Source organism: Stomoxys calcitrans, chromosome 2 (assembly GCF_963082655.1).
Source record: "Stomoxys calcitrans chromosome 2, idStoCalc2.1, whole genome shotgun sequence".
Lineage (NCBI taxonomy): Eukaryota > Metazoa > Arthropoda > Insecta > Diptera > Muscidae > Stomoxys > Stomoxys calcitrans.
In genome coordinates, this window is record NC_081553.1 from 48276615 (window position 1) to 48292230 (window position 15616).

General features: G+C 34.3%; 1 protein-coding gene across 1 annotated transcript; it reads right to left on the reverse strand.

Annotated features, from left to right (window-relative positions):
* Positions 1-1109: 1109 nt before the first annotated feature.
* Positions 1110-2297, reverse strand: LOC131994654 (uncharacterized). Its single transcript, XM_059361433.1, has one exon. The coding sequence runs from the start codon at positions 2295-2297 to the stop codon at positions 1110-1112; it is 1188 nt and encodes a 395-aa protein (XP_059217416.1).
* Positions 2298-15616: the final 13319 nt, after the last annotated feature.

The window sequence follows — 15616 nt, forward strand, 5'->3', positions numbered from 1 at the left end:
TTAAAACAACAACGTATATTAATTTATTTAAATACATACTACTATTCAATTCAATGTATATAAGAGAACTAATTGCTGTTTTCTAACTTATTTCCATTTTATATGTTTGAGTATAGTTCTCAATATCAGTTATTACAATATTTTCTAAATGTTTTTTGAGATCTTGAACTCGAACTTTCTCAATTTCACCATTACTTAAAATTCGTTCTTGTTCAATTTCACGATATTCAAAACAACTTATTTTTAGTTGACGTAACATGTAGTTACTATCATAAGTACAACGGATTGGTATATTTAAATCTTCATATTGTAAATTAAAATGACGATAAAAAGGTTCTGCAGCATCCAGTATACCACCAATATCTGCTTCTTTTGTAATTAACCTTTTGCGAAATGCTTCTATAGCTTCATCGACAGTAAAATATTTTTCTTCACTTTCTATAGGAATTATTGTAGTGGTGCTAGTTGATAAGTCTGCATCATCTGTTTCATTTTTTATATAAAAATCATCTCTGTTTTCTAATATTTCACTTTCTTTCATCATAACAAATGAAATATTTACTTTAAGAATATCTTTGTTTGGTAGTGTTAAATTAAATTCAACGGTTTTTGAATTTAAGTCGATTGTAGGATCAGATGTAATGGATAACGCTGAATCAGTTGTGGAATCAAATACAACTGGCAATGATAATGAATTATGAATTGTTACATGAAGTATAACAAAACAAAGTAATACCCAATATAATTTCATTATGTTAATTTATTATTTTCTTATATCTACACTATTGGAGGTGTGTTGGAGAGATACTAATTAATGTAGTATAAATACCCAACCTTATATATTCTATAAATGTAAAGCAAACACGAAATAAAAATTCTCTTTCTCTTCTCGACATTAATTCTCCCTCTCCCTCTTTATATTTATAATAATTCTACCTCTCCCTCTCCCTCTTTATATTTAAACAATAATTCTACCTCTCCCTCTTTACATTTAAACAACTCACCTATATATTAATTTTACATTATTAATAAAAAAAATCATTTTGTTTGTGTTTGTTTTTGCTTTTTATTTATTTTATGATTTCTATAGATAAAAAATATAGTTACATTTACAATAATTTTCTTACTTCATTTGTTAGAGGTATATATTCAAACATTTTATCATGAATAATTAAACAGTATAGAGATGTGTTCGGTGATATATTTTTAGATGTTTCCAATTCAATTCGTATATCGATGGGGCCAGTTTTTACTGTTTCATTTTGATGTGTTACATCAAGAACAATAATCGGTGCTTCACCCTTGAATTTTTCGCGCGTTAATAGAGGTTGCGGTTCACGTGTATAATAGCTTTGTTGAAATTTTATATACATATCATAAAGTAGGGCGAAACGGTTCCTATCAAACTTGAGGTTAAGATCATCATATGGATATGTATCAGAATTCAAATGAACCTTAATGTTTGTTATATCACAGTGAATAAATTTTTTTTCACTACTTTTGAATCCTAAAAGAAGAAAACGTGGTCGCTCATTTTCATTTGCAAGCTTAACATTCCATAAAACTTTTGTATTCGATGGAACTGCAGGATAATAATACATATCCCATGTTCTAAATGATATATTTAGTGGTTGACGGTTATTAATTACTTTAAGCATTTGCAGCTTGTATACATCAGCAAGTTGAATATGTGGAACTTTCCATGTAATATTTAAAATTGATAGTTTACAGGTTTCACTGGAAATGATAGATTTCAATACATTCGTATCATCTTTTGATCGCAATAAAATTAATTCATGTTTAGCATTAACTATAATTTTATCAAAATCTTCAGCAAATCCAAGAAGCATTTTCAGTGGAACACAAAAATTAAAATATCCACTCACAAGAGTAAGATCATCTGTATTAAATGGAGCCCATCCTGCGTTGACTAGATTTCGACTTTCGCTTTCATTTAATGATACATAATTTTTTATTTCTGTTGCTATACCCAAATGACGTGTACGATCAATTTCTATACCATTAAGTTCATATCTTATCTCATCAAATAAGTGTGCTATGCAATTGTTTAATAACTTTATCGATGCTGATACTGTAGAGTCCGCTTTTGTTGCAAAACCTTCAATGTATAAAAAACTCTCACCAGGAACGACATACAGGTCTTGGTTTTGAATGGAAATCCTAATTTCATCATTATTTTGAAATGATTGTAAATATGATATATAGCTGTGATACTCCTTTCTTATTATAGCATTATCAAATTGTGGTTTTTGTAAAACATTAATAATGTTACTCATTTTTAAACTCAACCCTTTATTATTTTAGTGTGAAACCCAAACTTTCCAGGAACTCTTGGTTAGTTTTACTTAAAATATTTCTCTTTTTCCTTTTTAATCCTTTATGTTTCCTGTTGTGGTGATGTGATATTTTAGTTGTGTATCCCTTCAAAGTTGATGGTTGAGTGATTGTTATATCCGCAAATACCTCCTTTTTGTTAAATATTATCATTCTTTAGATGGTTTCAAGTGTAATCTAATTGAAATTTTTTCCCCACGAAAGTTTATCAATTTTCCAGATTGATCAACAACTTTCAAAACAATGGTATTTATTGTGTTTGTATTAACAGGTAGATATATAACGTTAGTAGGATTTTCCGTGATTTTATATCCTGGGCTAACGACGAGTGAAAACTGATGAAGAGTGTGCGCTGACTTGTTGTTTATATAGGATCCTGTTACAATATTACACTCAATAACTATAGTGTTTACTTTTGTAATTTCTATCACTTTATCAGAATAGTGATCAACATTCGATTCAAGTACTCTTTTACTAAAACCTAATAATGAACCAATAGTGTTTTCTTTATCAAAATAAATTGGATCAAGCGTACTCTTCAGATATGTTTGAAGTGTATTGTAATTTGCTTTCATAATAAGATTTCCATTTTTTTTATTAAGCTTGCGATATTCATCCGTTATTAACTCAGATATATTCGAAAATTCATATGATCCAAGAGGAATAGTTATTTCATGTCCACCTATATGAAATTTATTGTTCTCTTCATCAACATTTGGTATTGAGTGATATGTATCAAAACTTATTAAACCGCAAACATAGCTTTGTTTCAAAATTATTGGTGGAAAGTAGTTGGCGACAAGTACTGATTTTTCATCATTTAAGGTTAATGTTATCGACATCTCTACGGTTGACGTTAGAATAAATGATTTATGTAATTGATTATTCTTTTATTGTGAAATATTATTAGCATTTATCCAAGAGTTATGCTCTGAAGAAAATCCTAACCATTTTACATAAAGTCTATTTCCTCTCCTTCTAATCACTTTTTCCACTAAATATGTGTGTGGAAATTTGGTTTTTGATAGCTCATATTCATAGAAACCACCTTCTATATCCCTTCCTTGATAGTCCTTAAGTATATATGTATTAGGATTTGTATTTTTAATAGATTTAACTGTAAATATTTCGGTAGTCCAATTTGGTGTATATCCTTTTTCAAAATGTTGTTTATATTTACTTATTCGCACATTATCATTGATTTTAAACTTTGGTCTTTTAAATACCTTGAGGTTGTTGTAGACTGAATCTAAAAGTGATTTCTCATTTAAGGAATTCACATCATTCGGCGACATTTTTATAGTTCGATGAAATGTGTTATTATATATATTAACTAGGTTTTTATATATATCAATCCATTTATAATTTCCACGAAAACTAAACTCTTTCCACATTTTTCCTTTCAGTGTTCTATTAAATCGTTCTATGATTGATGCTTTTAGAGTGCTGTATGTTGAATAATGATTTATATGATTTGTTTGCATAAGTTGAGAAAAATTGTTATTAAAAAACTCCTTTCCATCATCAGTTTGTAAATTTTTGGGTTTTCGACTACTTTGATTGAAAACTTTCTGCATAGCCTTTACTACACTTTGAGCTGTTTTATTTTTTATTGCTTCAACCCAAGCTTTTTTCGAGAATGTATCTATAACGGTTAAAAGATATCGATATCCGCTGTTAAAGTTCACATAACTACCCATTTCAACAAGATCCGCTTGCCACAAATCATCGATACCCTTCATAACCACTCGTCTCCTTCCAAAATTTTTTCGTGCTTGCTTGTGTAGTTCATTAACAATTTCTCTCTTATCCTGGTTAAGCTCCATATTGATGTTGTCGATTGAAGTAAAAATTGTTTTGTTTTGATGTTATATACCCTCTACTATATCTTATTTTTGATTTTAAATATTTAATTAAAATATTTATTTTTTCTAGTATATCCAATACTTTGAAAAAGAAAATCTTCGATGGAATCAAATCGGATATTTATTATTTTTAAAGTATCTTCAATAATTTTTTTCGTATCTTCAATATTATGATTTTTCAAAATATTCAAATTGGTACTCAAGTTGTTGTTAAATTGATCAATCACACTTTTTAGTTTAGTTAAATCACTGTTTATAGCTTCAATATGTTTTTTATTTTCTAGAACAATTTTTTCCACTTCAACCCATTTGAAAATATATTCTTTCATTTTTTCTATATGTATGTCTTCTTTTAGTTTGTTCTGTAATTCTTCGAATCTTCTAAGTATTTCATCTTGCTGATTTTTGATTTTATTTTCGATTTTATCTATTTTTTTTTTCAAAAATATTTTTGTTACAGCATCATCAGGATCAGAGGGAGCACTTAAATTAGTTATTTTCTTCCCATGAAAGTTTAAAGCATTGTTGTGAATAGTAATTCCAAGTGATCTACCTAAACTCAATTTTAGCATTGCATTGTTGACTTGGTTTTTACTTCCGCTCTCTCCAAATTTATTGATTGTATACATTTTTGATTTTTTTATTTAATAATATGTGCTTCTCGCAATTCTTCAACAATTGAAATAATTTCGTTTTTGTGATTGTTGTGACCAACACCTTCAGATGAAAGGAGCAATCTTAATCTGTCAACCAATTCGTTAGGGTCATCCCAATATATATAATTTGGTTTGTGATTGTCTAATGATTTCAAACTCAATCCATTACCTTTGGATATCCTATTTGAATTCACATCAAATAACCGTTTTATTATAAATTGATATTTATAAGCTTGAGTTCCCTTAATTTGTTCTCCTGGTGAATAATTTCTTTTATGAGCATTTGTTTTCATCAAAATATCCTTATATTGATTTAAATCCTTCTTTGTATAATGTTGAGGTTTAATGTGAAACATGAGTTGAAATAGTCCGGGAGACATTTTCCAAATAGATTCCCCAATTTGAATAGAGTTACATCCATTAAATTTTAATTGATTTTTTCCAAAATACATATTTCCATTTGTATCTATATGAAATCCATAAACTTTATCTAATTGTCTATTATCGATAAGTGTTTGTAGAACGTTGGGTAATGAAGATGCTACATTTATGTCTGATAGATTATCACTACTCAATTTTATTCGCTTTCTATCAATATTTAATTGCGTAACAGCTTTTCGTTTATTCAATTTTGATGAGATATCATTATTCAATTTTATACGTTTTCTATCAAGATTTAATTGTGAAACACCTTTCCGTTTATTCAAGTTTAATTGGTTGTTATTAATCAATTTTAAACGTTTTCTATCAGTATTTAATTGTGAGGGTCTTTTTCGTTTATTTATATTTATGATTTTGTTGTTAGTTAATTTTATACGTTTTTTATTAGTATTTAACTGAAATTCACATTTTCGTTTTGAAAATAGATGTGATTTTTTCATCCGCTTATTATCGTTATCGTCAAATAAACTGAGATTGTTATCATTAGATCGTTTTAATTTTTCTCTAAGCTCATTCCGATTCACTCCACATTTTTCTAGTGTATAATCTTTTCTCTTTAAATCAACTGGAATATTATAATTTTTTCTTATCCTTTTATTAGTGTTATTTTCATCTGATGAAAATTTTCGTTTTTGTGAAAATTTCTCTATATCCATCTGTTCTATTTCTGAATTATCTTCTTTATGTGTAGAATTTACTATATTCGGAAATATTGTTGATGAATGTTGATTATTATATCTTTCATTATCATTACTTGAGGTAATATCTCTCATTTGAAGTCCATTGCTAGACATATAGTCATCATCATCATTATAAATGTCTGATATAAAGCTATCATCATCATCATCATCATCCTTATTGTTTTTATCAAGTTTTCCATCGTCTTCATATTGTTTATTATAATCATAAATATTTTTATCATTATATTTATTAGAATACTGATTACTTTCTTTTTTGTTCTCATCTAGTTTTCCTATAATATCCTTCAAAGGTTTGGTTATTGGTTGAAATGTATCTTCTAATAGATTATCCCTATCTATTTGATTAAGTTTAATGTTTTTTAACTTTTCTTTCAATACTGCTCGTGTTTTTACAATTTCCTTCAACAAATTGTGTCTCTTCATGATTGGATAATTTATTTTTTATTTTTTTTTGGTTATGTATCCATCTGCTTCCGATCTGCTTTACATCTGCTACCGATCTGCTTTATATCAGCTACCGATCTGCTTTATATCTGCTACCGATCTGCTTTCTTTCTGTCACCAATCTGCTCTCTATTCTGTTTATAATCTACATTATATCTGTTATCAATCTGATTTATATTATAACTGAATAAAACAATTGAATCCTTTGCGATATCGACCTTTATCAATGGGATCATCCTTGCTCACAATAAGAAATCCATATTTATCTTTCCAACATTCACTACAAAGCTTTAAAAAATCTTTAAATGTCATGTCACCCAAGACATGATCATTATATATATGTTTAATATTCATTTCATCTTGCTTAAATATGATAATCATGTTTGCATTATCACGTATTAAGTGTTTAGGAATCCTTGTATATGTTTGACATAAATAAAAACAATCAATGTGTTTATGTCTTCCCATACAAAAATAATCCCTTATAGTATTTTGTTTATCGCAAATTACATCATCAAATACCATTATAGAATGCATATTTGCTTTGGCTGGACTTATAACTTTTTCATTTTCAGAGAATGTGAATAGGTTTATTCCTTTGATTGGAGTAATCAAATTTTTTAAATATTGATATTTTGGTTGATATAAAGATTTAGAATATATATATATATTCCTGAATTTGAGGCCATTAGGGCTTTCTATGAGACTAATCATAACATTTGTTTTACCACAATTTGATGGGCCTACTATAAGGGCACGTATAGAATTTGGTAATAAAGTACTATGTACAATCCTTTTTTTCTGTGAACAGATATTATCAATGTTTTTCACAGCAATCTGTTTAGTTTGTTCTATTAAACGCATATTGCTAACTAAACTTTTTCAATATAAATTTAAGTATATATATACAAAAACTCTTATTTTCATTTAAATCGTGTACCCTATCACTACATAATCAAAAAAAAATTATGGTTATTAATTACAAGATTTATAATAAATGTAAACAGTCTGTTACTGGATTTGGATTGGTAAACAACTTAATTAATAATCTTCCGTTTGAAGTGCATTTACCTGGATATCAATTTTGTGGACCAGGAACTAAGTTAGCACAACGTTTAGCACAAGGAGACAAAGGAATAAATTTATTGGATTCAGCTTGTAGAGAACACGATATTGCATACTCACAAAATAAAGATATTCATTCTCGTCATCAAGCTGATAAAGTTTTAATAGAAAAAGCTTGGCAAAGAGTTAAATCAACAGATAGCAATTGGAAAGAACGAGCAAACGCTTGGTTAGTAACAAACTTACTTAAAGCAAAAGTTAAATTCGGACTCGGTATGACAACAAAAAGAAAAATGAAGAAAAAGCAATGTAAGCAAAAATTATTTGCATCGACAGTTAAGAATACTTTAAAAGTATTAAAAGATAAGAAACCTAACAATATATATGATGCTGTAAAAATTGCAAAAAACGTTGTACATTCAAGTTTTAAAAATAAAAAGAAGAGTAATATTGGTGTACCAAGAGTCATTCGAGTACCAAAAATTGGTGGATTTCTACCAATAGTTCCAATTTTAACTGCGTTATCAGCCCTTGGAGGTTTAGCAACTGGAGGATCGGCTATTGTAAAAGCAGTTAAGGATATCAAAAATGGGAAAGAACAATTAGCTGAAGCTACTCGTCATAACAGATATATGGAATCAATTGCTATGGGAAAAGGATTATATCTTAAACCTTATAAAAAAGGATATGGACTTTACTATAAACCAGCTCCAAAAAACTTCTAAGTAGATTACCCAATCGACCATTGACGGATATCGATTTGGTTAAGTACTGCAAGCCATTGAAACACTTTAGAGGGGTTTTTATGCGTGACTCATTACCAAACAAACCACTACGACAAGAATGTGGAATAGTTAATTTAGATACAACTAATGGGCCAGGAACACATTGGGTTGCCTATTACAAAAATTACAACTATAAGGAATATTTTGATAGTTTTGGTAATTTACAACCACCGTTGGAAATTATTAATTATTTAAAACCACCTATCGAATACAATTATAAACAAAAACAAAAATTTAATACTTACAATTGTGGTCATTTATGTATACAATTTCTCTTTAATAAATATAATATCTTGTGAAAAAAACAAAACAAACAAAACCATTTTTTTCTTTTAATTATTTTTTTATTTTATAGTGTCCCCAAGCATAGGTGTCAACACCATTTTCTCTTATAAATCTCTTATCATCTAAATAATTTAAAACTAATTTATGTATATGTTGTGTGTACAATTGATGAATTTTTGATCTAAAAACATACATAGACACTGACCACAATTATTTCATCACACTCCAGTGTGGTGGTCACACAACATTCAACATTAATCATAAACTCTCACACTCAAACCAAACTATAGCCTGCGGTCAGCAATCTACATCACCCACCCTCCAACACTAGTTGAAGTTGGGCGATGAGTCATCATCGAAATCTGCCACTGCGCCCTGCGATCTGCGCCCTGCGATCTGCGCCCTGCGCCCTGCGATCTGCACCCTAATGTCCGTCCACACATTTCAACCGGCGGCCCGTATGTGGTCATACCCCCCTGCGGTCGCCACCTGCGCTACGATCGGCTGCGGTTGCGGTCGGGTGGGGTTATGACGTCATCAATGGGGTGGGGTGGGGTGCGGTTATGACGTCATCAATGGGGTGGGGTGGGGTTTGCGGTTTGGGGTGGGGTGGGGTTTGGGGTGGGGTGGGGTTATGACGTCATCGATGACTCATACTCTCGATGCTCAAAGTTCCAAAACCCCCTTATATATACTACTTTCGAGTTTAGAGGGTATATCTTTACGTTGCGTATTGTGACGGCGGAATGTATTGATACCGTCAAACAGCTCGTCAGAGGTATTCACGCTCCCTGGGAGGGCGCAAAGCTCGACGTGGTGAGAAAGATGGATATCCCCCAGCTCACAAAATCTACGGTCTCCATCAAGGGATGGGGTAGTAAATTTACGACGGAACGCATGTTGGGATTCTTGGGCAAGCAAAACGAAGGTTTGGTCGCAGAGAAGTGGGAGGTCCTCCACAGGGTGGAGAAGGAGCAAGGAACTCTCTTTGTGGTTGGCATTGATCAAGTCTCCTTGACTGGTTTGGCTAAGACTAAAGGCATGGCGCACTACGGGAACAAAGCTGTGTTTTTCAAGATTGGGAAGACTAGGATAGGCAGAAATTTTCATTCTGCGACATCAGGCCGTGCAGTGGCAGGTGACTCAACACCGCCCAATAAACAGGGGGCCGACAACGAGACAATTACGGCATCTCTCAATATTGGAAAGACTAGGAGAAGCAATGGTCATAATACTAAAATATCAGGCAATGCAGTGACGAGAGACCGAACACAGCCTAACAAACAGGTACCCGACGATGGACCCATCACCGACTCCAAGATTCGGAATATTGGGATAGGTAAAGATCCTAATATTGAAACATTAGGCAGCGCAGCGACAGGAGACTCAATGCAACTCAACGAATAGGGAGCTGATGATGGTACCATCACCTACTCCCAAGAAGCCCATTTACTTATTTACTTATTGAAACATCCGGCAGTACAAGGAATGGAAACCCAATACAGCTTAACGAACAGGGACCCGACGATGGAACCATTGCCGACTTTATAAAAAGTCGGAAGACTAGACTAGGCAAATAAATTAAAACGATGACATCAGGCAGTGCAGTGACAGGAAAGTCAATGCAGTCTAAAGAACAGGGAGCAGAGATGAGATCATCACCTACTCCCAAGATGTCCGTTTACTGGAGGACCAATGATTGAGGTAATGGAGATAAACCTCCACCGGAGCGAGACTGCTACACACGCTCTGATGGAGAAAATCAGCAATGGCAAGATTCATTTTGCCTTAATTCAGGAGCCATGGACGACCCGGAACAAAGTTTCTGGACATATCAACTACCAATTACTCTATGCTAACACAGATACTCGGCCGAATTATACATCGGGTCCTTCGAAGATAGTTGTCCTCCTCGGGAGAGGAAATTAGCCCAAGAAAAACCCTGGATTACAGGGCAGATTCGCAATATTAGGAAAGAGGTCCGCAGACTTTTTAACAAAGCACATCGTAAAAAAGCGGAAGTTTATTGGGATGTGTATTACACACGGCTCAAGGAATACAATAAGATTACCAGTACGGCAAAACGTTCCTCCTGCAAGCTTTTCTGCGAACAGGTCGATAGCGTTAGTGACCCATTTTCCACAGGATACGAAGGGACTCACGGAGACACCGGAATCTTGAATTAATGACTTTGATCGAAGGTTTACAATAACGGAATTTATGGAGAAGGAATCCTTGAGGAGCTTCAAACCATTTAAGTCACCCGGACCTGATGGAATATTTCCGGCGTTACTGCAGAAAGAGGCAGACTATCTGGGGCCTCGTCTAGCCAAAATTTTCACAGCGTGCCTAGGACTTTCATATACTCCGAAAGCCTGGCAGGAGGCAAGGGTGGTGTTTATACCCAAGCCCGCAAGGCAAGTTATGCGACACCAAAGGCCTACAGATCCATAAGCCTTACGTCCTTTCTACTCAAAACCATACAACGTATTGTGGACACCATGATAAAGTATATGACATCCAGCGAACTGCTCAAATACAAACAGCATGCCAATGTCAAGGGAAGGTCGGTAGAGACTACCCTGCACGAGATTGTGCATAGAATAGAAGAATCCTTCGATGCCAAAACGTACACACTGGCGGTATGCATTGACATCGAGGGTCTTTTAACAATGTGCGGACCGACACATTGATCCAATCCTTAGACCAGTACCGCGTGGACCCGGACCTTAGAGATTGGATAAACCATATGTACATACAATGTATAAAAAACATGTAAGAGCGTACTAAGTTCGGCCGCGCCGAATCTTATATACCCTCCACCATGGATCGCATTTGTCGAATTCTATGCGCGGTATCTCTTTTTAGGGAAAACAGAGAATACTGAATAAGAACTGTTATGCTATTGGAGTTACATATATCAAGTTAAAGTCCGATTCAGACCATAAATGAATGCTGAACATTGTAGAAGTCATTGTGTAATATTTCAGTTCATTCGGATAAGAATTGCGCCTTGTAGGGGCTCAAGAAGCAAAATCGGGAGATCAGTTTGTATGGGAGCTGTATCAAGCTATTCATCGATTCAAACTATATTAAACACGTATGTTAAAGGTCATGAGAGAAGCCGTTGTACAAAATTTCAGCCAAATCGGATGAGAATTGCGCTCTCTAGAAGCTCAAGAAATCAAGATCCCACATCGATTTATATGGCAGTTATGTAAGGTTTTGTACTAATTTACGCCATACTTAGTACAGTTATTGGAAGTTATAACAAAACACCTCATGCTAAATTTCAGCCAAATCGGACGAGAATTGCGCACTCTAGAGGCTCAAAAATCAAAACCCATGATCGGTTTATATGACAGCTATATCAAAACATGGATCGATTTGAACCATACTTGGCACAGTTATTGGACATCATAACAAAATACTTCGTGCAAAATTTCATTCAAATCGGATCAGAATTGCGCACTCTAGAGGCTCAAGAAGTCAAGACCCAAGATCGGTTTATATGGCAGCTATATCAAAACATGGACCGATATGGTCCATTTACAATCTCAACCGCACTACACTAATAAGAAGTACTTATGCAAAATTTCAAGCGGCTAGCTTTACTCCTTCGTAAGTTAACGTGCTTTCTACAGACAGACGGACGGACATGGCTAAATCGACATAAAATGTCACTACGATCAAGAATATATATACTTTATGGGTTCTCAGACGAATATTTCGAGTAGGTACAAACAAAATGACGAAATTAGTATACCCCCATCCTATGGTGGAGGGTATCAAAATAAAAAAAATAAAAATTATATGTCTCTTTAATTCCTATCTTTCAATCAAATAATAAAAATTGATTTTAAAATAATAATGCAAGTGAAAGCGTTCTAGGTTCGGCGGAGACGAATCTTATATACCCTCCACCATAGATCGCATTTGTGAAGTTCTTTGCCCGGTATATCATCATATGTTATCAATGGTTAATGGACAAAAATTGCCATGCTATGGGGGCTAAATCAAGTTATGGATCGATTCGGAGCATACTTGGTTTGGATGTTGAAGACTATAATAGAAGACATCGTGCAAAACTTCAGCCAAATCAGATAAGAATTACACCCTGTAGGGGTTCAAGAAGTCAAAACGAGAGATCATTTTATATGGGAGCTATATCTGGTTATGAGCCGATTACGACCGTACTTGGGATAGTTGTTGGAAGTCAAAACAAAACACGTCATGCAAAATTTCAGCCAAATCGGGTAAGAATTGCGCCCTCTAGAGGATCAAAAATTAAAAATCCAAGATAGGTTTCTATGGCAGCTATATTGAAACATGGACCTACAGTACAGTTCCATTTACAATCCCAATACCAATAAGAAGTATTTGTGCAAAATTTCGCTCGCTAAGCTTTTTAACTTCGAAAATTAGCATGCTTTCGACAGATTCTAAGAAGTTTCCCCGAAAAAAACCATGTATTTAAAATAAATTTCTAATCCGCGGCTCTCAACACCAAAATGTGTATACCCTCCACCATAGGATGGGGGTATACTAATTTCGTCATTCTGTTTGTAACTCCTCGAAATATTCGTCTCAGACCCTATAAAGTATATACATTCTTGATCGTCATGACATTTTATGTCGATCTAGCCATGTCCGGCCCTCTGCCTGTCGAAAGCACGCTAATTTTCGTAGGAGTAAAGCTAGCCGCTTGAAGTTTTGTACAAATATATCTAATAGGCGTAGGTCGGTTGGGATTGTAAATGAGCCATGTAGGTCCATGTTTTGATATGGCTGCCATATAAACCGACCTTGGATCTTGGCTTCGTGAGCCTCTATAGGGCGCAATTTATATCCGATTTGGCTGAAATTTTGTATGAGGTGGTTTGTTATGGTTTCCAATAAATGTGCTTAGGATAGTTGAAATCGGTCCATATCCTGATATAGCTGTCATATAAACCGATCTGGGGTCTTGACTTCTTCAGCCTATAGAGGGCGTATTTATTATCTGATTTGGGTGAAATTTTGCACGACGTGTTTCGTCATGACTTCCAACAACTGTGCCTTGGATCTTGACTTCTTGAGCCTCTGGAAAGCGCAATTTACATTCGATTTGGCTGAAATTTAGCATGAGGTGTTTTTTTATGGTTTCCAATTAATGTGCTTAGAATGGTTGAAATCGGTCCATATCGTAATATAGCTGTCATATAAACCGATTTGAGGCCTGGACTTCTTCAACCTATAGAGGGCGCAATTATTATCTGATTTGGATGAAATTTCGCACGACGTGTTTCGTCATGACTTCCAACAACTGTGCCAGTGTGCCAAGTACGGTTCAAATCCGTCCATAACCTGATATAGCTGCCATATAAACCAATCTTGAATCTTGATTTCTTGAGCCAGTAGAGAACGCAATTCTTATCCAATTTGGCTGAAATTGTGCAGGAGGTGTTTTGTTATAATTTGCAACAACTGTGCCAAGTATGGGTGAAATTGGTTCATAACCTGATATAGCTGCCATATAAACCGATCTGGGGTCTTGACTTCTTGAGCCCTTGCAGGGCGCAAATCCTATCCGATTTCGCTGAAAATTGCATGACGTGTTTCGTTATTACTTTTAACAACTGTGCGAATTATTGTTCAAATCGGTTCATAACGGCCCACCGCAAAACCTGCCAAATATATATATCTACTAGCTGAATCGGGCCCTCTCCGCTGCGCCTTCTTTTACTTTATATGGAACAAAAGTTTCCTTGGAATATTTATTTTCGAAGATCTTTTAGTGAAATACCATGCTAACTTGACTAAGAATTTAACAATATAAGTGCCTTTATCTGAACCCCATATTATCTTTATTGGTCTACAAATTTAATTTTGGATGTAAGGTGTACTCCATTCTTTAAACAATTTATTTTAGCCCTCATGGTATCTGATTTAGGGGTGTTTTCGGGGGTGAGGCGGTCTCCCAGGCACTTGGCCGTGAAAAAATATCAGCATCGTGCTCTTCTTTCAAAAACCATTTATTTAAACCCCCTATTGCCTTGGATTAGAGGAGTTTACACGATGAGGCGTCCCCCAAACACATGGCCCAAAATAGGTTATGAAATTCGTTTTCTAATCTTATATACCACATATTGGAATGGTCAAAAATTTTTTTAGCCTTTGCGGGGTGTTTTGGGGAAGGGGTGATTCCCTAACCACATGGTCCTAAATTTGGATATCAAATTCGTATTCTACTTGCAAATACCTTTATTTGAACCCCATTTTGCAATGGTCACTAAAAAATTGCTACTTGTGGGGTATTTCGGGAAGGGTTTAACCCCCAGAAAATTGGCCCCGAAAGTGGGTATCAATTCTTGTTCTACCCCTCAATATCTTTCATTTAATCTCCACATTGACATGGTCGGTAAATATTGCCGATTAAGGGGTGTTTTGGGGATTGGGACGTTCCCCCAAACACTACGCCCGGAAAATATATAGGAAACGTGCTCTATTCTCATATATCTATATATCATTTATTTGAACCCCATATTTTGGGAAGGGGGTTGACCCCCAGAAAATTGGTCCCGAAAGTGGGTATCAATTCTTGCTCTACCCCCAATACCTTTCATTTAAGCTCCACATTGACATGGTCGGTATATATGGCCGATTTAGGGGTGTTTTGCGGATTGGGGTGGTCGCCCGAACACTAAGCCCGGAAAATATATCAGCAACGTGCTCTATTCTCATATATCTATATACCATTTATTTGAACCCCATATTGCCATTGGCCTTCAAATTGGATATAAAATTCGTTTTCTAATCTCATTTAAACTCCTTATTGCAAAGTCAGCAAATATGTCTGGTTTGGGGTATTGGCCCTAAAAACTATAAATATATTGTTCCACTCTCTTTAAGACCCAAATTGTCTTGGTGAGCAAATACGTCCTATTTGGGGGTTGTTATGGTGATGGGACGTCCCCTAGACAGTTGGTCCGTAATGTTGATATCAGATACGTGGTCTACTTCCAAATACCTTTAATTTG